At 44.5% G+C, this 22945-nt stretch overlaps 1 protein-coding gene across 3 annotated transcripts in view; it reads left to right on the top strand.

The window, feature by feature from the left end:
- LOC147114789 (copine-3-like) overlaps positions 1–22945 on the top strand; it is a 103806-nt gene that overhangs the window by 21495 nt on the left and 59366 nt on the right. For 2 of the 3 annotated variants that reach the window (XM_085992730.1, XM_085992731.1), the window contains exons 2-5: positions 1927–2033; positions 12558–12694; positions 21473–21652; positions 22792–22866. In XM_085992730.1, coding sequence (XP_085848856.1) covers positions 12566–12694; positions 21473–21652; positions 22792–22866 — 384 coding nt within the window. In that variant the 5' untranslated portion in view covers positions 1927–2033; positions 12558–12565. The remainder of the gene's footprint in view (positions 1–1926; positions 2034–12557; positions 12695–21472; positions 21653–22791; positions 22867–22945) is intronic. The other variant, XM_085992732.1, reaches the window with a different exon arrangement.

Here is a 22945-nt window from a genome sequence, read left to right as displayed (position 1 = left end):
GGATGAGATGTTAAACAGAGGCCCCGTCTGCTCTCGGGTGGACGTAAAAGATCCCATGGCACTATTTTGAAGAAGAGTAGGGGAGTTCTCCCCGGTGTCCTGGCCAATACTTATCCCTCAACCAACATCACTAAAACAGATTATCTGGTCATTATCACATTGCTGTTCGTGGGACCTTGCTGTGTGCAAATTGGCTGCCGCATTTCCCATATTACAACTCCACTTCAAAAAAAAGTACTTCATTGGCTGTAAAGCACTTTGAGACGTCCGGTGGTCGTGAAAGGCGCTATATAAATGCAAGTCTTTTCTTTCATGTGATACATTTTGTGTCACTGGAATGTGATGATTGAGATATACTAATGTTATCGGGGCACCTGTTGTGTAAATTTGCATCATCCTATTGTAACATAGATTGTGTTGTACACAAAACAGAAGTTCCATTTGTGTAAAGAGAAAGCATTCTGAGTATAAGAGCCATAGGTAAAAGTACAGCTACAATGTTAGTGTGCTGCTGGTACAACCAGTGGTTAGTTAAGCAAAATGCAATATCATAATGTTTTATAACTTATCAATTAAGCAAAAGCTTATTTTAACTGTTTGCAGTAGATGAAGGAAAGAAATGCTGGTTACTCAGTTATGTTCAGCTACACAAATTAGGCACTAACTATTATCCTTGGAGTGAACAATACTAGTCCTCACAGCCTTTAACAAGTTCCAGTGACTGATTTGAAGTATGTTAAAATCTGATGGATCCAGTTTATTGTTTAAAAAAAGCTCTGATATATACACAGTAGGTGACTCTAACGAGTTGCAACTGGTTAAGTGTAGTGCTTGTATGGAGGGTGAAGGTAACTAAGGGTCACTGGCAAAATATCTATGTACATCTCACTCTCTTAAAGATACCATTACACATACAACAGTTATGATTTGGGCCATCACCTAACACTACTTGTGACAGATAGGAAGCATTTTTATCTATGATGGAATATATACTGAATTTTTAAATTCATTCTTGGGGATGTGGGCAACCTTCAAAAGATGGCATTTATTGCCCATCCTTTGGTGTCCTGAAGGGATTGAGAGTCAACCATATAGTGAGAGACTGGAGTTACAAGTAGCCCGAGTCCAGGTAGGGATGGCAGGTTCCTGAAGGATTTCGGTGAACTAGTTGGGTTTTTATGACAATCCAGCAGCTTTCGTGGCTAGACCACAAATTACGGGTGGGGCCGATTAGGGACCAAAATGGAGACCTACGCATGGAGGCAGAGGGCATGGCTGAAGTACTTAATGAGTACTTTGCATCTGTCTTTACCAAGGAAGAAGATGCTGTCAAAATCATAGTGAAAGAGAAGATAGTTGAGATACTGGATGGGATAAAAATTGATAAAGATGAGTACTAGACTGTACTTAAAGTAGATAAGTCACCAAGATCGGATGGGATGTATTCTAGGATGCTGAGGGAAGTGGGTAGGGGGATGTGGGTGATGAGGGATACAAGAAAGTTGTCAGAGATGGCCTAGTCAGTGATCAAGACCATGGGAATAGAAAGATCTTGGGATATGGTAAATCAGGAAGGTGGCCATGGATAGGAGAGTTTACATAGAGGAAGAGATTTAGAGAGCACAGGAGGGGAGTGAAGAAGAGAGAGAGGGCAAGGGAAGCTAAGATGGAGATTGAAATAACCAAGGATGTGGGGGTTGTTCAGTTTAGAGGCTAAAGGAGGATATATTGGGGAGAATCTTGTGACTGGGTTTGGAGGATTAGTGGACAGTAAGGATTTTAAAGGAGGTGAGAAGTTGAAGTGCTTAGAGGAGTAGGGGGGAGAGAGAGACCAAGGTCTGATTTGGTGATCGGGGCCACATCACCACTTAATCTAGTTGAGAGATGCAGTTTTTAATGCCCCTTTGTTCTGGGATTTCTTCAAAGGAACTTGGAGCCACATCTTGCATGGCATTGTAAGAAAACAGCAGTCAGTCTGAAGCAAACCGCGATTGATCCAGTTGGAAAGTTCCGTGGTACGAATTGCCACATAAGTAAGTGCTCTTGCTTCAAGTTTCAGTTTAATTTTGAGGATTAACGCAGGAGAAGCATATGTGTTTTTGACATTTCAGAGAATTGTAAGGTTCACAATTATAATACAGTTTCTACTGAGTACTGTTCATTTTCTGGTTTAATATTCAAACATTTGTTCAGTGTTTTGAATGAGTGTATATTCTTCCACCTCCCTGAAGACCAGTAAATGGAGTACAGTGATGAGTTCTTTGTTTGACCCCTGGGTATTACTATATTTACCTAGATATTGGGTATGCAACAACACTCTGGTTTGTAGGGACACAAGGCTATTGACATTGAACCATGGAAATATATACTGTTTAAAAACCAACAAATGCAACTCTTGTGCTCACCGTGAAAGGTAGCTTTATTAAGGCTCCTATAAATCTAATTTGTGTACTGAATATGATGTAATATGCCTCGGGGCTAATGGAGTATGCTTTTACTGCTAAGGTTGCACTGTAAATAATATGAGGTGTCCGCCGTAGAGAAGGAAGAACTTTATATAGTGTCTTTCACATTCATCAATGTCCCAAATCACTTCCAAGCCAACACATTATTTTTGCATTGTAATCATTGTTGTTATGTAGGCAAATGTGGCAGCCAAATGGCACACAGCAAGATCCTATGTACAGCAAATTACACGAATGACTAGCTAATCCATTGTTGTTGGTGTTGGATGAGGAATGACTATTGGCCAGGATACCGAGAACCACTGCACCTTTTCAAATTGTGCCCAGGGATCTTTTACATCCACCTACACAGGCCAACGGGATGTTGGTTTAATATCTCCTCTGAAGACACTACTGTTAGATCCGTGTATCTTAATGTTGTGTCCTTCAATATTCAGACAAAAGACTGCAGGGAACGATCAACAGGTGTTTACTGAAGGAGGGTTACTCTAGAACTAACCGTACAGATCACTACTCAGGGTTTATATACAGGTGTGGTCACTGCCGGTACTACAGTATACAGGAGCTGTAAAAAGTAGTTCTCCCCTTAAAGGTACATACATTACAATTCCTCCCCTTTTAGATTAACAGTACTATAACACTCATTTAACAATTAAATATCAAACTAATTACAATTAACACTTTTAACATGCAACATTAGCTGAAAATAGTCTATTTATAAATTCAGTCTTTGGGGAGGCTTCCTGATCCTTTCTGGATAGCGCCTTTCCCGAGTGTCTTGCTCTTGGTGCGGAGGCGATTCTGGCCCCCTGTTGTTGGTTGGTTCATCAGCTTCCGATGCTACTGTTTCTAAGGTAGATGTGACCTGTACGTCAGGTTCCTCACCAGGTACGTATGGCCGAGACATGGGGTTGACTCGTTCCTGTGACTCTAGGATCTGGTCAGCATGGCATCTCTCAATGTTCTCCCCAACATCCACTGTGTACATTAGTGGCCCCTGCCGTGTGCATATCGTTCCTGGCTGCCATTTCTCTGTTCGGTAGTCGCGGGCCAAGACTGGTTGCCCTACATTGAAGCTCCTTGTCGGCTTCTCATTGATGTGCTGGAATTGCTTACACTCAACATCTCTTCGTACATTTGGTCTGAGCAAATCCAGACGAGATCTCAACCTTTGGTTAAAGAACATCATGGCCGGGGCCTGGTTGGTGACTGCATGTGTCGCATTTCTGTAGGCTAACTGGAAATTGTCCACCTTATGCTGCAGTGGAATGTCGTCATCGCACATGGCCTTTACTGCTTTTTTAAAGGTTTGTACGAACCTCAGCCAATCCATTTGTGGCTTGATACGGGGCGGCTGTGTAATGCCTTACCCCATTCCTTTTCATAAATCTTCGGACACAAACTGTGGTCCGTTATCAGAGCAAATCTGCTCTGGCAAGCCGTTCCTGGCAAAAATGGTCCGTAGGACTGCAATAGTTTTCTCCGTGGTGGTGGAGGACAGTTTGATCACCTCAGGCCATTTCGAGTGCGCATCCACGGCTATTAAAAACATTGAGTCCATGAATGGACCAGCAAAATCAATATGCACCCGTTGCCATGGAGATGAGGGCCACTCCCATGGGTGTAGAGGGGCATGTGGTGGTGCATTTTGGACCTTCTGGCATCCTGAGCAGCTCTTTGTCAGGTCCTCGATTTGCTGATCGATCCTCGGCCACCACACACAAGCCCTAGCAAGGCTTTTCATTTTCACCCCTCCCAGATGACCTTCGTGAAGCTCATTGAGCACTCTCTCCCTTAACTTGGGTGGAATTACCACTCGGGATCCACACATCAAGGTCCCCTGGCATACTGACAGCTGTTCTCTTCTGGATGAGAATGCTGGCAACAGTGAGTCGCCATGTGCTGGCCATCCCTTCACCGTCAAATCATATACCTGAGACAGCGTCGGGTCATTTCGGGTCTCCTTCTCTATACCAGCGCTAGTTACTGGCAAGCATTCAATTATAGTCGAATGAAATATTTCGGCCGGATCCACTGCTGGTGCTTCCTCCGCAGTAGGCAGTGGCAGGCATGATAGCCCATCAGCGTTTCCATGCTGTTTCGTGCCCTTATACTCGATTTCATATTGGTGCGCCTCTAGAAAAAGGGACCATCTTTGTAGCCGTTGCGCAGTTATCACCGGAACGCCCTTCTTTGGATTAAAGATGGAGACAAGTGGTTGGTGGTCAGTCAGCAAGGTGAACTTCTGCCCGTGCAGATAGTGATTGAACTTTTTCACTCCCCACACTAGGCTGAGGGCCTCCCTGTCAATCTGGGCGTAGTTATGCTCGGCTGAGGTTAGTGACTGAGACGCAAAGGCTACTGGCTTCTCCGAGCCGTCCGGGAATTTGTGCGACAGCACCGCTCCAATGCCATAGGGTGATGCTTCGCATGCCAACCGAATTGGTAGTGCTGGGTTGAAATGAGCCAACACCTCTTTTGATGTGATCAATGCTTTGCTCTTCTGGAAAGCTCGTTTACATTCGTCACTCCATTTCCATGATACCCCCGTTTGCAGTAGGGTGTTCAGTGGGTGTAGTACGGTAGACAAATTCGGCAAGAACTTATGGTAGTAGTTCACCAGCCCGAGGAACGACCTCAGTTGTGACACATTTTCCAGTGCTGGAGCCTTGACTACTGCCTCAATCTTTTCAGGGGACTTATGTAACCTCTCTTCATCAATAACGTGGCCACAATACGAGACCTGCTTCTGGAAAAACTTGCATTTGTGGCGATTAGCTCGGAGCCCATATTCCTTCAATCTAGTGAGCACCTGCTCCAGGTTGGCGAGGTGATCAGTGTCATTTTCGCCCGTGACCAGGATGTCGTCCAAATAACACTGGGTCCCTGGAATCCCTTGCAGGACTTGATCCATTGCCCTTTGCCAAAAAGCCGGAGCTGATGCTACCCCGAACACCAGCCGGTTATATTGGTAGAGATCTTTGAGTGCTGATCGTGAGGTACTATTTCGAGGCTTCTTCTACCTCCATTTGCAGGTACGCCTGGGCCAGATCAATCTTAGTGAAGCGTTTCCCTCCAGATAGCGAGGCGAAAATATCTTCAATCCGCGGAAGCGGATAGTGTACAGTGTGAAGGACTGGGTTCACTGTCACCTTAAAGTCCCCACAGATGCGAACCTTCTTTGGTTCCCCAGGTGTAATACTGAACGACCTCTTCATTACAGGAACGATGGGTGTAGCCCACTCGCTCCAGTCCACTTTGGACAGTACTCCTGAACGTTCCAAACCTTCCAGCTCTGCTTCGACGGCTGGGCGGATCGCATAAGGTACCAGTCTGGCCTTAAAAAAAACTTTGGGCTTGCATTTTCCTCTATTTTGATCATTGCTGTTATGCCTTTGTGTTCCGAGTCCCTGCTGGAACACTTCTTGTGCGTCAGTTAGCATTTTTGACAGTCGTCCAGGTGTGACGTCGTCATCCTTTTTGGCATCTACAGTCAGTGCTTGTATGGAATGCCAATCTAGCTGTATCTTCCGGATCCATTCACGTCCTAGTAGTGGTGGTCCTCCATCTGGCAATACATATAGGTCCATTTTTGGTGTTTCCTTGCCGTTATATATAACGTTCACCCTTATTTTTCCTTTGGGGTAGACTTTTTGCCCCGTGTACGTCTTCAAGACAATCTTTGTATCTCTCAAGGGTATATGTGAGAATAGCCGCTTGTAGTCCCTTCGGTTTATGACTGTTAGGGCTGATCCTGTGTCCAATTCCATTTTCACTTGGACTCCTGCTATCTTGAGCATGACCCAGATAGTTTGGTGATCCTCCGTTTTGATCACATTATGTAGTTTCAGACAACCCAGCTCCTTGCTTCTGGAATCTGTATCACTTTTCTGTTCGTCTGATCTACTCTCCGTCACCTTATGTACCACCTTGTACTTCTCCTGTGGAGATTTCTTGCTGCTGGTTTTCTTTCCCGACCTGCAAACTCTTGCTATGTGTCCTACTTTTCCACACTGTCTGCACACTTTGTCATTGAACCAGCAATCATTATGGTCGTGTGTTGTTCTGCCGCAGCGATAGCACTTCACTTCTGTATGACATTTCATTTGTGCCATATTCTTGCGGTCTCCGTTGTATCTCTGCAGCGCCCCGCGCGGCTGCTTCGTGTGATACTGCAATGCTGAAAGCCTTGTCCAGTGTAAGATCCTTTTCTGATAGAAGCCGCTTCTGGGTTCCTTCACTTTGAAGCCCACACACAAACTTGTCCCTTAAAGTATCTGCTAGTCCCGTTCCAAACTGGCAGTGTTTCGATAGCTTGCGCAGTTCCGTTAAATACTCAGCATTACTTTCATCTTTATGCTGGTTCCTTTTGTGTAACTTAAATCTTTCTGCTATCAGCAGCGGTGTGGGGTTTAAGTGGTCCTGTAGGATTGACACTATGTTTTCAAAATCCTTTTCTACTGGCTTTTCTGGGGTTACTAGGTTTCGTTGTAAGCCATATGTTTTTGCACCCATTGAATTCAACAATACCAGCGCTTTCTTGTCATCTGGCACTTCATTCGCCTTGCAGTATACTTCTATGCGTTCGACATATGTCGTCCAATCTTCGACTTCATTGTCGAACGTTGTGATACTGCCACTCTTCGGCATTTTTGGGTGTGGTTAGACTGGCTTAAAATGGTGTCTCCCGTGCTTTCCTTTCTTCCCCGCTGCGGCTTAAAATGGCGTCTCCCGCGCTGCTGCCAACGCCGCTCTCGGCGGTCCTCGTGGCAAATGGCGACGCCCTGTGGGTTTCGTGCGCTGCTCTTGCGCTGCTGCCAATGCCGCTCTCTGTGGTCCTTGTGGCAATGGCAGCGCCTCGCGTTTTCCTGCGCGCCTCTTTCCCCCCCCCCCCCCCCCCTGCTGTTGACGCTGCTCGGCCCTTGAACACCGGCTGCGCTCTGCGCTCTCCCCTCTCCCCCGTCGACGCTGCTCGGCCTTTTTCTGTGCCGCTCGGTCGGCTCTAGCCGCCGCTGTCCGGGAAGAGTCTGCGCAGTACCTGTTGACAGCCCGTTTCGCTGGACCAACATGACTGGAAAGCCAAGCCTGGCTCTCGGCAGCCTCCCCTGTGATGCTCAAATCTCCGCTGGATGACTGGGCGGTTGCCCGTGGTCGACGCCCGTGCTTCTGGACTCGACCTCCTGCCACTGTTCTCCAGGAGCGAATCCCTGGGAGGTGATGCAGAGTTGCAGGTAGGTTCTAATCTGCGTCGTCGCCAATGTTAGATCCGTGTATCTTGTTGTTGTGTCCTTCAATATTCAGACAAAAGACTGCAGGGAACGATCAACAGGTGTTTACTGAAGGAGGATTACTCCAAAACTAATGTACAGATCACTACTCAGGGTTTATATACAGGTGTGGTCACTGCCGGTACTACAGTATACAGGAGATGTAAAAAGTAGTTCTCCCTTCAAAGGTACATACATTACAACTACCTCCAACAATGGAGCATTCCTGATCTCTGATAGGTAGAAACCGATCACACTGACAGAGCAGGGTCCATTTTCACTGCCTTCGGCTGGCGTTAGTCGGGCAGTAACCTCAATGGGGTCGGTAGCCTTACCGCCCGGTTAATGGCGGCGATGTGGCTGACTCCATTTTAAAAGGGGCCTACCAGTGGGTGTCCAAAGCGCTCACCTATTTCATGCAATAGGCCTCTTTTAATACAGAAATCCGGATCCTGTGATGTAAATAGAACCCCGAATACCATTTTTGGTTGGAACTGGTCGGAACCGAGGAAGCCTGCCAAATGTAAGTGTTGAATTATTTTTGTATCCCTGCAGGCGTCGGGGCCCACAAAAATAATCTGGGCTGCTATATCCCGAGATCCCTCCCCTCTGATCGCGTCCCTCACTCCATAACTTCCAATGGTGGCAACCGCCCCAGCCCAATCTTGAGGCCTCAATCAGGCGAGCTGAATCAGATGCCTGTTTGGTGCACCACAGTTTGCCTGCCAAGTTTAAATGAGGCCGGGTCCTCAATATTGTGGCGACCTCTTCAATGCTGGAACAGGCGGCCGGACACCCAAAAGTGGCTAAAATACGAATTGTTTATTTCAAGAAATAAATATATGCAGAAGCAAGTTAAATCGGATAAATAGTAATACAGTACCTAACTCTCCTGGATACTTTTAACTGTTTTCTGGGACCAGAATAGCAAATCATTTTGAGACTGTTGGTCCTTTTTCAGAGTCATTTTCTTGAGATGTCCCAAAGTGATTCACAGCCAAATATAATTAGTTTGACATGTAATCACCATTATTGTGCAAGCAAATATTACAGGCAATTTGTATGTTAACAGCAAGGTTCCTTGTCAGTCAAACAGCAGTGAGATAAATGGCCAGTTAATTGGTTTTGGTGAGGGATAAATGTTGGCTTGGCGAACTCTTTCCTCCTCTTTGAGATTAAAAGGATACTCGTAGTTACCCAATGTCAGCCATCAGCTTCTCTAATGAAGAGGCTCAAGCATGTGGCAAGACAACTCCCAGAATGCACCAGCGTCACTACACAGACACTTAAACGACAACTATCGGGCTACTTGCCTTTCTTCTGAGCACAACCAAATCTTGGAGCAGGTCATGCATAGCACACTTTAGGACTGGCACCTAGACTTCCATTCATGGAGTATGCCTGGACGAGTGGACTTGCTGTGCAATGATGGAAAAGGACTGAAATCACTAAAATCTTGGGAAGTCATTATTGCACCAGTGAATACTTGGAAAATAGAAGTGCCTTTCAAAAGAACCAAACTAAGTAAAACATGAACCTGAATTGTGAGATAAGTGACGGGGAAAAAGAAATACAATTAATTACATGCAATGGATTGTAATGTATAATGAACAATAATAATGCAAGATGCTGTAAAGAACTGATCCTGCAATCCGTGACTAACCCTAGCCCCAGGAACACCACTACATGTCTTGAACTTTGTTACTCCCAGTTTCCAAATGACAGGAAACTGATTCCACTGCATCCCTGCTTTAATGCACGGTGTCTGCTACAGCTCCCACTTCACCCAACTGCTCCATTCCCTGCCTGACCGCTCTGCTTTCTTCCCTGCTCACGCCCTGAACTACCTGTGAGTAACACCATGCAGATCTACCAACATATTAAAATGACGTGATTGCCAAAGAAAGAACTTGCATTTATATACCAGCCCTTGATGTTGTATTATAAAAAGGCCAAAAATATATACACAGTAACCAACAGTGAAACCAAATGAAAACTCAAATATCAAATTCATTAGTCATATAAACTGAGTATTTCACTTTCCTGTTGTTAATTTACACTACATGTGAATTAAATACAAAAATTAAAATAACTTTTACATTTGCATTTTCATACCAGCCTTTATAATAAGGATGCTCTTTAATGTTTCTGTGTATAATGGCTCGCAAATTAGACTGAGCTCATAGTCTGACAACTGTGGGAGTGAGAGATTGGATGGGGAATAAAATTATTTTAGTTCAGATCTTTGGAACCATATTTTGGTGTATCAACTCACTTGAAAATTATTTGTTTTTATGTAGTTTCAATCTCCTCCTGAATTTTTTGTCACGATTTTTGCCAGTAGTTGCTATTTCCTTTGTTAACTTGTTATTTTATTCCTACAAAATTATCTTTTTATCAGGTATTCCCTCAGTCATAAGGTCAGGAGTCACACTGTTAACTCATGATTCTACAATGTTCATCACTATTTAAAACTCCGCCAATAATGAAGCAGCCCTTGTCACCTTACAACAGGACCTGGATAACATTCAGGCCTGGCTGACACATGGTAGGTAATACTCTCTCCACACAAGAGCCAGGCAATGACCATCTGTAACAACAAAGTCCAGCCAATGCCACCTGGACTTTCAATGGCACCACAAGCCCCAAGTCCCCCAGTATCATCATCCTGGCGATTACTTTTTACAAGGCATGTCAGGAGTATGATGGAATGCTTACCTCTTGCGCGGATGGGTACAGCTGCAACAATAATCCAGAAGTTTGACGCCATCCAGGACAGAGCAGTTTGCTTGATTTTTGCCCCTGCCAATGAATTCAATATCTACCAGTGCACTGTGGCTGCAGTATGTACGATCTATAGGATGTACTGCAGCAACTCCCCAAGGTTACTTTGACAAAACCTCCCTCCCATGCGACCTCTACCACCCAAGAAGAACAAAAGCTGCAATGGTGTCACCATCACATCCAAGTTCCTCTCCAAGTCACACATTATACCGACTTGGACATACAACACTATTCGTTCACCATTACTGGGTCAGAATCTTAGCATTGCCTATGTAATGCCATTGTGGGAGCACCATCACCATAAGGAGTGCAAGGATTCAGCAGAAGGCCCACCACCACCACCTCAGGCAAACAAGAATGGGCAGTAAATGTGGCCTTGCCTGCATCACCCACATCCAAGGACAGTTACTTTATAAAAAATTTTTTTTAAATGTGAAGTGCAGCAAGAATTGTGGAGATTTTATAGATAATGAACTTGTAATGACCTGAAAAGGGGATTTTATTCTTCAAATTCATGGGCTTGTTTGTTGATGACATTGACACGTGTCCGGTGACAGAAATTTCACTCTTAATGTTTGATCTACAAATGACTGAAAACAAACAGTGCTGTGATGGTCTTTTTTTCCTCAAAAAAACATGATTGTACAGCAAACAGACTATATGCAGTCATAACATCATTGTTGGTTATTGGCCAGAATTTGCTGATTGAAGGAAAAGCAAAGTGGAGGCGAAGAGAAGTCAGAGTGGCTTTTAAAAATTACCAGTTTTTAGATTCGCAAGACACTTTTTTTTTGCATTTTTTGTTGCCAGAGTTTCATATCACTTTCTCCTCTCTTGAAGACATGTGTATCGCTGCTGGGTACAGTTCCATGGCCACCCAAGTGAGCATTGACAGTACTTTACCATCGCCGAATCCTCCACCATCAACATCCTGGGGGTCAACATTGACCAGAAACTTAACTGGATCAGCCACATAAATACTGTGGCAACAAGAGCAGGTCAGAGGCTGGGTATTCTGCGGCGAGTGTCTCACCTCCTGACTCCCCAAAGCCTTTCCACTAGCTACAAGGCATCGGTCAGGCGTGTGATGGAATACTCTCCACTTGCCTGGATGAGTGCAGCTCCAACAACACTCAAGAGGCTCGACACCATTCAGGACAAAGTAGCCCACTTGATTGTCACCCCATCCACCACCTCAAACATTCACTCCCTCCACCACCAGTGCACTGTGGCTGCAGTGTATACCGTCTACAAGATGCACTACATCAACTCGCCAAGGTTTCTTCAGCAGCACCTCCCAAACCCGCGACCTCTTCCACCTAGAAGGACAAGGGCAGCAGGGGCATGGGAACACACCACCTCCAAGTTGCACACCATCCTGACTTGGAAATATATCGCCGTTCCTTCATGGTTGCTGGGTCAAAATCCTGGAACTTCCTCCCTAACAGCAATATGGGAGTACCTTCACCACACGGACTGCAGTGGTTCAAGAAGGCAGCTCACCACCACCTTCTCGAGGGCAATTAGGGATGGGCAGTAAATGCTGGCCTTGCCAGCGATGCCCTCATCCCAGGAACGAATAAAATTAAACATCTTGCCAGTCTATTCAAATAACACATCCTAAATGAGTGCAATCCTTTCCTCACCTGACATCCATGTACCTGAAAGAGACACTTTGGCTAATTTTCCACTCTCTAATTCAGGGACATTGATGACAATTGTAGTACCTCTACTGCCACTTGGCTAAGAACAAAAACCCAACACAGACTAGAAATTGAACATGGGACCTTTTTGATCCTGTCCAGTAGAATTTAATATTTTCTGTTGCAAACTGTGTTCCATCTGTTAATCTTGTGACCAATAAGAACAGTGAAGTACAGTAAGTTTTATTGATATCAAACTGAGTTCCAGTTAAGTTTAATAGGCATTGCCATGTTCTATATACAGCCTGTTTTTAGTTCTTTTAATAAATAAAAATAATCTTATTAAAAAGCTTAAATATTGGTTTATAATATTGCATGTATTATAATGTGCTTTGCAGGTTAGCAGATGGCAGATTGTGTGAGTAAGGTGGAACTAAGCATCTCCTGTGAAAATTTACTGGATAAAGATGTTTTTTCTAAATCTGATCCACTGTGTGCACTCCTTCTAAATACTGGTGGAAATCAATGGGTTGAGGTAAGGAATATCTTTAAACATCTTACTGAGGCAGCATATATACAAGTGAAAACCATTAGCATTTATCATGGTAGCAGTTTCTTGGCATGGAGGTGGACTGCTAACTGGACAAAATTGATACCGCTCTTGATTTTTAGCCCTACAGTCAATTCAGTAACCAATACTATGGAACATGTTGAAAGATACCATGTTTATGTTTTGTATCTGCATTTTTAGATGGCTTTTTTATTACTTCATTTTATACATTCTCATTTTCATGCCATTCAACTGAAAGAATAGTGCCACAACTCGAGCTTTAGTGGAGTGACTTCCCACTTGTACCAGTATAGATTAATATTTTGGACGCGACTGCTGCCAACGAACTGGAAGCGGACTGCGCATGCGCGCTGCCGGTTCGTCAAAAAAATGCCGGGGGGTAGTGGGCTGCGAGGAAAAATGCTGGGAGGGAGTGGGCTATGAGGAAAAACGTCGGGAGAGAGCGGACTGTGAGGAAAAATGGCAGGAGGGAGCAGGCTGTGAGAGCGAGCCCGGAGCAGCGCTAACCGACCTAGGAGGGTAAGAAGTAGAAAGATTCAAAGTGCGACGTCACAGGAAAGCAGGGAAGCGATTGGTTGGCCAGTAGTTCACTCTTTTTCTTGGGCATTGATTTAAATTAAGAGCCTGGATTAAAAACGAAATGTTCAAAACTTAAACACTTAATTAAATACATTAGAAATGGTAGGGCAGGCGATGTGTTGCTGCTGCAACATGTGGGAGCTGGTGGACACCATTGAGGTCCACGGCGACCACATTTGCAGTAAGTGTTGGTTGCTTGAGGAACTTCGGCTCCGTGTTGATGAGCTGGAGTCCGAGCTTCAAACGCGACACATCAGGGAGGGGGGGAGAGTTACCTGGGCACTATGTTCCAGGAGGCAGTCACACCCCTTAGATTAATTAATTCCAATTTGGTCCGTGGTCAGGGACAGGTGGATGTGACTACGAGTAAGGCAGGTATGGGGACCCAGGAGGTAGTGGTGGAGGAGCCTCAGCCTTGCTCTTGTCCAACAGTTACGAGGTTTTTACTCTCTGTGTGGGTGAGAGCAGGGACTGCAGTGAGGATGAGCAAACTGACCACAGCCATTCAAGTGGGGGGAGCAAAAAGAAATGTGGTCGTGGCAGGGGACAGTATAGTTAGGGGGATAGACACTTCTCTCTGCAGCCAAGAGCGTGAGTCCCGAAGGCTGTGTTGTCTGCCCGGTGCCAGGGTAAAGGACATCTCCTCTGGGCTGGAGAGGAACTTCGAGTGGGAGGGGAAAAATCCAGTTGTCATGGCCCATGTAGGTACCAACGACATAGTTAGGACAAAGAAAGAGGTTCTGCTGAGGAAGTATGAGCAGCTAGGGGCTAAATTAAAAAGCAGAACCACAAAGGTAATAATCTCTGGATTACTACCTGAGTCACGTGCAAATTGGCATAGGGTAAATAAAATCAGAGAGATGAACGAGTGGCTCAAAGATTAAAAAAAATTTTTTTTAATTCATTGATGGGATGTGGGCGTCGCTGGCTAGGCCTGCATTTAGTGCCCATCCCTAATTGCCCTTGAGAAGATGGTGGTGAGCCGCCGCCTTGAACCGCTGCAGTCCATATGGTGTAGGTACACCCACAATGCTGTTAGGAAGGGAGTTCCAGGATTTTGGCCCAGCGACAGTGAAGGATCGGTGATACAGGTCCAAGTCAGGATGGTGTGTGGCTTGGAGGGGAACTTGTAGGTGGTGATGTTCCCATGCGTCTGCTGCCCTTGTCCTTCTAAGTGGTAGAGGTCACGGGTTTGGAAGGTGCTGTTGAAGGAGCTTTGGCAAGTTGCTGCAGTGCATCTTGTAGATGGTACACACTGCAGCCACAGTGCACTGGTGGTGGAGGGAGTGATGTTGAAGGTGGTGGATGGAGTGCCAATCAAGTGGGCTGCTTTATCCTGAATGGTGTCGAGCTTCTTGAGTGTTGTTGGAGCTGCACTCATCCAGGCAAGTGGAGAGTATTCCATCACACTCCTGACTTGTGCCTTGTAGATGGTGGAAAGGCTTTGGGGAGTTAGGAGGTGAGACACTCGCCGCAGAATTCCCAGCCTCTAGCCTGCTCTTGTAGCCACAGTATTTATATGGCTGGTCCAGTTCAGTTTCTGATCAATGGTAACCCCCAGGATGTTGATAGTGGGGGATTCAGCGATGGTAATGCCATTGAATGTCAAGGGGAGATGGTTAGAGTTTCGCTTGTTGGAGATGGTCATTGCCTGGCACTTTTGTGGTGCGAATGTTACTTGCCACTTGTCAGCCCAAGTCTGAATGTTGTCCAGGTCTTGCTGCATATGGACACGGACTGCGTCAGTATCTGACGAGTCTCGAATGGTGCTGAACAGTGTGCAATCATCGGCGAACATCCCCACTTTAGACCTTATGATGGAGGGAAGGTCATTGATGAAACAGCTGAAGATGGTTGGGCCTAGGACACTGCCCTGAGGGACTCCTGCAGTGATGTCATGTGATTGAGATGAATGACCTCCAACAACCACAGCCAACTTCCTTTGTGCTAGGTATGATTCCAACCAATGGAGAGTTTTCCCCTTGATTCCCATTGACTTCAGTTTTGCTAGGGCTCCTTGATGCCACACTCGACTTGGCGTGAGAGAAATGGGTTTCGGTTCTTGGGGCACTGGCACCAGTACTGGGGTAAGAGGGAACCAGGCTGGAACCAGTGTCCTGGCGAATCGAATAACTAGGGCTGTAGCTAGGGCTTTAAACTAAATAGTGGGGGGGAGGGATCCGCTGAACAGAAATTAAAAAAAAAAAGTCAAAGAAAAATGAGAAGGCAAAAGTGCAGGGTAGCGATAGGGGTAATGATAACTAGAGTGAGACAGGAAGGGACAGAGCGTATACATAGTCACATAGAGTTATACAGCACAGAAAGAGGCCCTTCGGCCCATCATGTTCACACCGGCCATCAAGCCCTATCTTAATCCCATTTTCCAGCAATTGGTCCATAGCCTTGTATGCTATGGCGTTTCAAGTGCTCATCTAAATGCTCCTTAAATGTTGAGGGTTCCTGCCTCTACCACCCTTTCAGGCAGTGAGTTCCAGATTCCAACCACGGGTGAAAAAGTTTTTCCTCAAATCCCCTCTAAACCTCCTGCCCCTTACCTTGGAAACTATGCCCCCTGGTTATTGACCCCTCTACTAAGGGGAAAAGTTCCTTTCTATCTACCCTATCTATGCCCCTCATAATTTTGTATACCTCAATCAGGCTCTTCCCCCCCCCCCCCCCCCCCCCAGCCTTCTCTGCTCCAAAGAAAACAACCCCAGCCTGTCCAGTCTCTCTTCATAGCTGAAGCGCTCCAGCCCAGGTAACATCCTGCTGAATCTCCTCTGCACCCTCTCCAATGCAATCACATCCTTCCTATAGTGTGGCGACCAGAACTGCACACAGCATTCCAGCTGTGGCCTAACTAGTGTTTTGTACAGCTCCATCATAACCTCCCTGCTCTTTCCTTCATTAGCCGAGGCATAGAATATAAGTATCCCATATGCCTTTTTAACCACCTTATCTACCTGTCTTGCTGCCTTCAGGGACCTATGTACATGCACACCAAGGTCCCTCTGATCCTCTGTCCTTCCTAGGATCTTACCATTCATTGTGTATTCCCTTGCCTTGTTAGTCCTCCCAAAATGCATCACCTCACACTTTTCATGGTTAAATTTCATTTGCCACTGTTCTGCCCATCTGACCAACCCGTCTATATCGTCCTGTAGCCCGAGGCTTCCCTCCTCGCTATTTACCACTCCACCAATTTTCGGTCATCTGCGAACTTACTGATCATACCTCCTACATTCATATCTAAATCATTAATGTACACTACAAACATCAAAGGACCCAGCACCGATCCCTGCGGTACACCACTGGACACAGGCTTCCAGTCACAAAAACAACCTTCGACCATCACCTTCTGCCTCCTGCCACTAAGCCAATTTTGGATCCAATGTGCCAAATTGCCCTGGATCCCATGGGCTCTTACCTTCTTGACCAGTCTCCCATGCGGGACTTTGTCAAAAGCCTTACTGAAGTCCATGTAGACTACATCAACTGCACTACCCTCATCCACACACCTAGTCACCCCTCTCAAAATTCAATCACATTGGTTAGACATGATCTCCCCCTGACGAAGCCATGCTGACTATCCTTGATTAATCCTTGCCTCTCCAAGTGGAGAATAATTCTGTCCCTCAGAATTTTTTCCAGTAATTTCCCTGCCACTGATGTTAGGCTCACTGGCCTGTAATTCCCTGGTTTATCCCTACTACCCTTCTTGAATAATGGTACTATGTTAGCAGGCCTCCAGTCCCCTGGCACCTCCCCTGTAGCCAGAGAGGTTCTGAAAATTTGTGTCCGAGCCCCTGCAATCTCCTCCCTTGCCTCGCACAGCAGCCTGGGATACATCTCGTCTGGGCCTGGGGATTTATCCACTTCTAAGCCCATTAAAACCACTAGTACCTCCTCCCCCTCAATACTAATTTGTTCAAGTATATCACAATCCCCCTGCCTGATTTCTATGTCTACATCGTCCTTCTCCATAGTGAACACAGATGCAAAATATTCATTTAAAACCTCACCCACATCTTCTGACTCTACACACAGATTGCCACTTTGGTCCCTAATGAGCCCTACACTTTCCCTGGTTATCCTCTTGCCTTTAATATACTTATAAAACACCGTGTGATTTTCCTTTATTTTGCCTGCCAGTGTTTTTTCATGCCCCTCTTTGCTCTCCTAATTTCTTTTTTTAAGTACCCCCCTGCACTTTCTATACTCCCTTCGGGCTTCCACTGTTTTTAATCCTTTGTATCTGCCAAAAGCCTCCCTTTTTTTTTCCTAATCTATTCTTGTATATCCTTTGACATCCAGGGTTCCCTGGGTTTGTTGGTCCCACCCTTGTCCTTTATGGGAACATGTTGGCGTTGTACTCCCTCTATTTCCTTTCTGAAAGACTCCCACTGCTCTGATGTGGATTTAAAACTAGACTCTAAACTAGAGACCTTACTTTTACTTCAACGACTGGACTGTAGAAATACTCACCGGGTCCTACTTACCAATCGGTTTCACAGTTGTTGTTGTTGTTTGACTGCTCCCACTCTCGGACTCTTTCCCAACTCGCAGCACTCCGGTGTCGGGCCTCCTCTGCAGCGCTCCTTTATGGCTGATCTGCCTTCTCTCAGGTCCCACTGCCGCTCCCGCACAGTTCTGCCTCCTCCGGATGCACATAAGAGTGCATCAGAAAGAGGGGTCAGAGTATGGAAAAATGGTAAAAAGACAAAATTAAAAGCTCTATATCTGAACGCATGCAGCATTCGTAACAAGGTAGATGAGTTGACAGCACAAATAGAAATAAATGGGTATGAACTGATTGCCATGACAGAGACGTGGTTGCATGGTGACCAAAGCTGGGAACTGAATATTCGGGGGTATTTGCCATTTCGTAAGGATAGGCAGAAAAGAAAAGGAGGTGGTGTAGTTCTGTTAAGGGATGAGATCAGTGCAGTAGTGAGAAATTATGTTTGCTTAGAAGATCAAGATGTAGAATCAGTTTGAGTGGAGATAAGAAATAAGAGTAAGAAGTCACTGGTCGATAGGCCGCAAACAGTAGCCAATGTAGGACAGAGTATAAATCAAGAAATACTACAGGCTTGTAAGAAAGGTACGGCTATAATTATGGGAGATTTTAATCTTCATAGTGATTGGACAAAGCAAACTGGCAAAAGTAGACTTGAGGAAGAGTTTGTAGTGTGTATACGGGATGGTTTCTTGGAACAATATGTTGTGGAACCAACCAGGGAGTAGACTATTTTAGATCTGGTAATGTGTAACAAGGCTGGACTAATTAATGATCTTGAAGTTAAGGATCCTCTTGGGAAGAGTGATCATAGCATGGTAGAATTTCAAATTCAGTTTGAGGGTGAGAAAGCTAGGTCTCAAACTAGTGTCCTGAACTTAACTAAAGGCAGATTTGGTTAAAGTGGACTGGGGAAATATATTACAGGGTAAGACTGTAGAAAAGCAGTGGCAAACATTTAAGGAGATATTTCATAACTCTCAGCAAAGACATATTCCAGTGAGAAAGATAGACTCTAAGAGAAGGATGAACCATCCGTGGCAAACTAAGGAAGTAAAGAATGGTATCAAATTGAAAACAAAGGCATACAATGTTGCGAAGAATAGTGGAAGGTCAGAGGATTGGGAAATTTTTTTAAACCAGCAGAGGACGACTAAAAAAAAATGATAGAGAAGATCGCTTATGAGAGTAAGCTAGCAATAAATATAAAAACAGACAGTAAGAGCTTCTACAGGTATATAAAAAGGAAGAGAGTAGCTAAAGTAAACTTTGGTCCCCTAGAGGATGAGTCTGGGGAATTCATAATGGGAAACAGGGAAATGGCAGAGACTTTGAACAAATATTTTGTATCGGTCTTCATGGTAGCAGTCACTAAAAGCATCCCAATAATGGATAATCAGGAGCTATTGGGGTGGGGGGGGGGGGGGGAACTTAAAACAGTCACTATCACTAGAGAAAAAGTACTAGGCAAACTAATGGAACTAAAGGTGGACAAGTCCCCTGGACCCGATGGTGTGCATCCTAGAGTCTTAAAAGAAGTGGCTGCAGAGATAGTGGATGCATTGGTTGTAATCTACCAAAATTCCCTGGATTCTGGAGAGGTCCCAGCGGACTGGAAAACCGCAAATGTAACGCCCCTATTTAAGAAAGGAGGGAGACAGAAAGCAGGCAACTATCGACCAGTTAGCCTAACATCGGTAATTGGGAAAATGCTGGAGTCCATCATTAAGGAAGTGGTAGCAGGACGTTTAGAAAATCATAATATAGTCAAGCAGCGTCAGCATGGTTTTATGAAAGGGAAATCATGCTTGATAAATTTGCTGGAATTCTTTGAGGATGTAACGAGCAGGGTGGATAAAGGGGAACCAGCAGATGTTGTGTATTTGGATTTCCAGAAGGCATTCAATAAGGTGCCACATAAAAGGTTACTTCACAAGATAAGAGCTCACTGGGTTGGGGGTAATATATTAGCATGGATAGAACAGAAAACAGAGTTGGGATAAATGGGTCATTTTCAGGTTGGCAAACTAACTCGTGGGGTGCTGCAGGGATCAGTGCTGGGGCCTCAACTATTTACAATCTATGTTAATGACTTGAATGAAGGGACTGAGTGTAATGTAGCCAAATTTACTGATGCTACAAAGATAGGTGGGAAAGCAAATTGTGTGGAGGATGCAAGGAATCTCCAAAAGGATATAGATAGGCTAAGTGAGTGGGCAAAAATCTGGCAGATGGAGTACAATGTGGGAAAATGTGAGGTTATCCACTTTGGTAGGGGGGAAAAAAAAAAGCAAATTATTATTTAACTGGGGAGAGATTACAAAATGCTGAGGTACAGAAGGATCTGGGGGCCCTTGTACATGAATCACAAAAAGTTAGAATGCAGGTGCAGCAAGTAATCAAAAAGGCAAATGGAATGGAGTATAAAAGTAGGGAAGTCCTGTTACAACTGTACAGGGTGTTGGTGAGACCACACCTGGAGTACTGCGTGCAGTTTTGATCTCCTTATTTAAGGAAGGATATACTTGCATTGGAGGCAGTTCAGAGAAGGTTCACGAGGTTGATTCCGGAGATGAAGGGGTTGTCTTATGAAGAAAGGTTGAGCAGGTTGGGCCTATACTCATTGGCGTTTAGAAGAATGAGAGGGGATCTTATTGAAACATATATGATTCTGAGGGGACTTGACTGGGTAGATGCAGCGAGGATGTTTCCCCTCGTGGGGGAATCTAGAACTAGGGGGCATAATTTCAGAATAAGGGGGCACCCTTTTAAATCGGAAATGAGGAGGAATTTCTTCTCTGAGGATCGTGAATCTTTGGAATTCTCTTCCCCAGAGAGCTGTGGTGGCTGGGTCATTGAATATATTTAAGGTGGAGATAGACAGATTTTTGAACGATAAGGGAGTCGAGGGTTATGGGGAGCCGGCAGGGAAGTGGAGTTGAGGCCAAGATCAGATCAGCTGCGATCTTATTGAATGGTGGAGCATAGTAACCTAGAAGATAGGAGTAGGCCATTCGGCCCCTCGAGCCTGCTCCGCCATTTAATGAGATCATGGCTGATCATCCAAATTCAGTACCCTGTCCCTGCTTTCTTCCCATATCCCTTGATCCCTTTAGCCTTAAGAAATATATCTAACTCCTTCTTGAATAGCAAGCTTGGGTGGCCAAATGACCTACTCCTGCTCCTATGTCTTATGTTCTCATGTGAGGAAAAATGCCGGGAGGGAGCAGGCTGTGAGGAAAAATGCTCTAGGAAAAAGAAAGAAGCTTCTGGTTCCGGATTAATGTGCAGTACGCTTCTGCACAGCTTCCGGCCATTGGCAGGAGTCACTCCGTAATATTTTTTACAACAGCTTTGACTGAGACTGTCAGTTAATGCCAAATGATAGGTAGTTCATGCTGTGAACTGATACCTGCTAAGAACTGGTTTGAGATTGGCCAAACTTAGTGACTGCTGCTTTCCTAAATATTTTGTTACAGATGAAAGCAGCATGAGTGACAAATTAGTCAGTTTAGAATTTCTGTAACATTACATTGTATTATCTCTATCGGTTGGATTTTGGTTCCTTTATTCTGATTGGTATTAGTAAGTACTAATTGTGGAGATTATTATATTGGAGGCTCATTGTCCTTTATCTTTCCTAGATTGGCCGTACAGAAATGGTTAAAAACTGCCTCGACCCAAAATTTTCAAAAAAATTTCTGATCGATTATTACTTTGAGCAAGTTCAGAAACTGAAATTTGGAGTTTATGATATTGATAATGAAACTTTTGACCTGGGTGATGATGATTTCCTGGGAGAATTTGAATGTACTCTGGGGCAGGTAAATACAAATATTTCATTCTTTTGCTTCTTAAGCCACTGAATACTCCAGGTAGATTCTACAAAGCTGTTTAATTTGTATTTTATAGCTCAAGTCAAAAAAGAACTTTTTCTTGTACTGCAGTAATTATTATGCACTGCAGTAATTTTCATGAATTACTCTTTTTGTAACTTTCATAGTGAAAATTTTTCAAGATATGATAGCAATGTGTTGGATTTTATTGTAAAGTCCCTCTCTGCCCACGGAAAGCAATACATCATTATGACGTTTCTGTATGAAGAATTTTGAAAAGTATTTTTATGTTCATATCCATCTTCTGCTATACATTGCTGAAGTTGATGAGGCTTTTCCTTGTTGGCTGATATCAAAGTTTGCTAATGATATCAAGTTAGCGGCACAACAAACTGAGGAAGTTTGCAGGAGAACATAAATAGGTTAATGGGGTGGGCAGACAGGAACAGCACCTCATCTTTCGATTAGGCACTTTACAGCCTTCTGAACTCAACATTGAGTTCAACAATTTTGAACTATAACCCCTGCCCCCATTTTTCATGCTGTATGATTTTGCCATTCCCATTTGCAACATTTTATCTTTCCTGCCTCCTCTTACATAAGCACAGTATATTCCTTCAATTCCTTCCTCCCCCCTCCCCGCCGGGTCTCTGCACCTGCTTAATATCTGTTACATCTCCAGCTTTTTCCAGTTCTGATGAAGGGTCCCAGACCTGAAACGCTAACTCTGTTTCTCTTTCCACGGATGCTGCCTGGCCTGCTGAGTGTTTCCAGCGTTTTCTGTTATTTCAGATTTCCAGCATCCGCAGTATTTTGCTATTGTAGAGGTGCCAGGTGCAGTTTGGCGTAGAAAATGTAAAGTTTAACGAAGCAAAACATTATAAACTGAGGCTCTAATGTACATGGTAACCATAACCTGTGTCCTCCTATCAGTACTGGTCTGCTTTTGTCATCTTCAAGGCTAACATTGAACTGTTTTGAAGTTCATAATGTATCGTGCTTGTATTTTATGTTTGAGAAAAATAAGATCTTTAACACTAATTGGTTAGCACAGACTCTTAGTTTTTGTTTCCATGCTAATTATTTTTATGATAAACTAATAATATAAGTTTGAATTATTTTGACAGATTGTCTCCAGCAAGAAATTGACCAGACCCCTTGTGCTGCAAAATGGGAAAGCGGCAGGAAAAGGAACGATCACGGTACAGACCCAAACGTCTCATTTATTTGCTAGAGCTTGATGGTGGTTAAATGAACCCTGAAATTCCTGATGGTCTGTTG

The sequence above is a fragment of the Somniosus microcephalus genome, chromosome 7 (genome assembly GCF_052327205.1).
Source record: "Somniosus microcephalus isolate GS21.2 chromosome 7, FLI_Smic_1.0, whole genome shotgun sequence".
Classification (NCBI taxonomy): domain Eukaryota; kingdom Metazoa; phylum Chordata; class Chondrichthyes; order Squaliformes; family Somniosidae; genus Somniosus; species Somniosus microcephalus.
The sequence above is the reverse complement of the archived record's forward strand: the minus strand, read 5'-3'. Positions and strand labels throughout refer to the sequence as shown.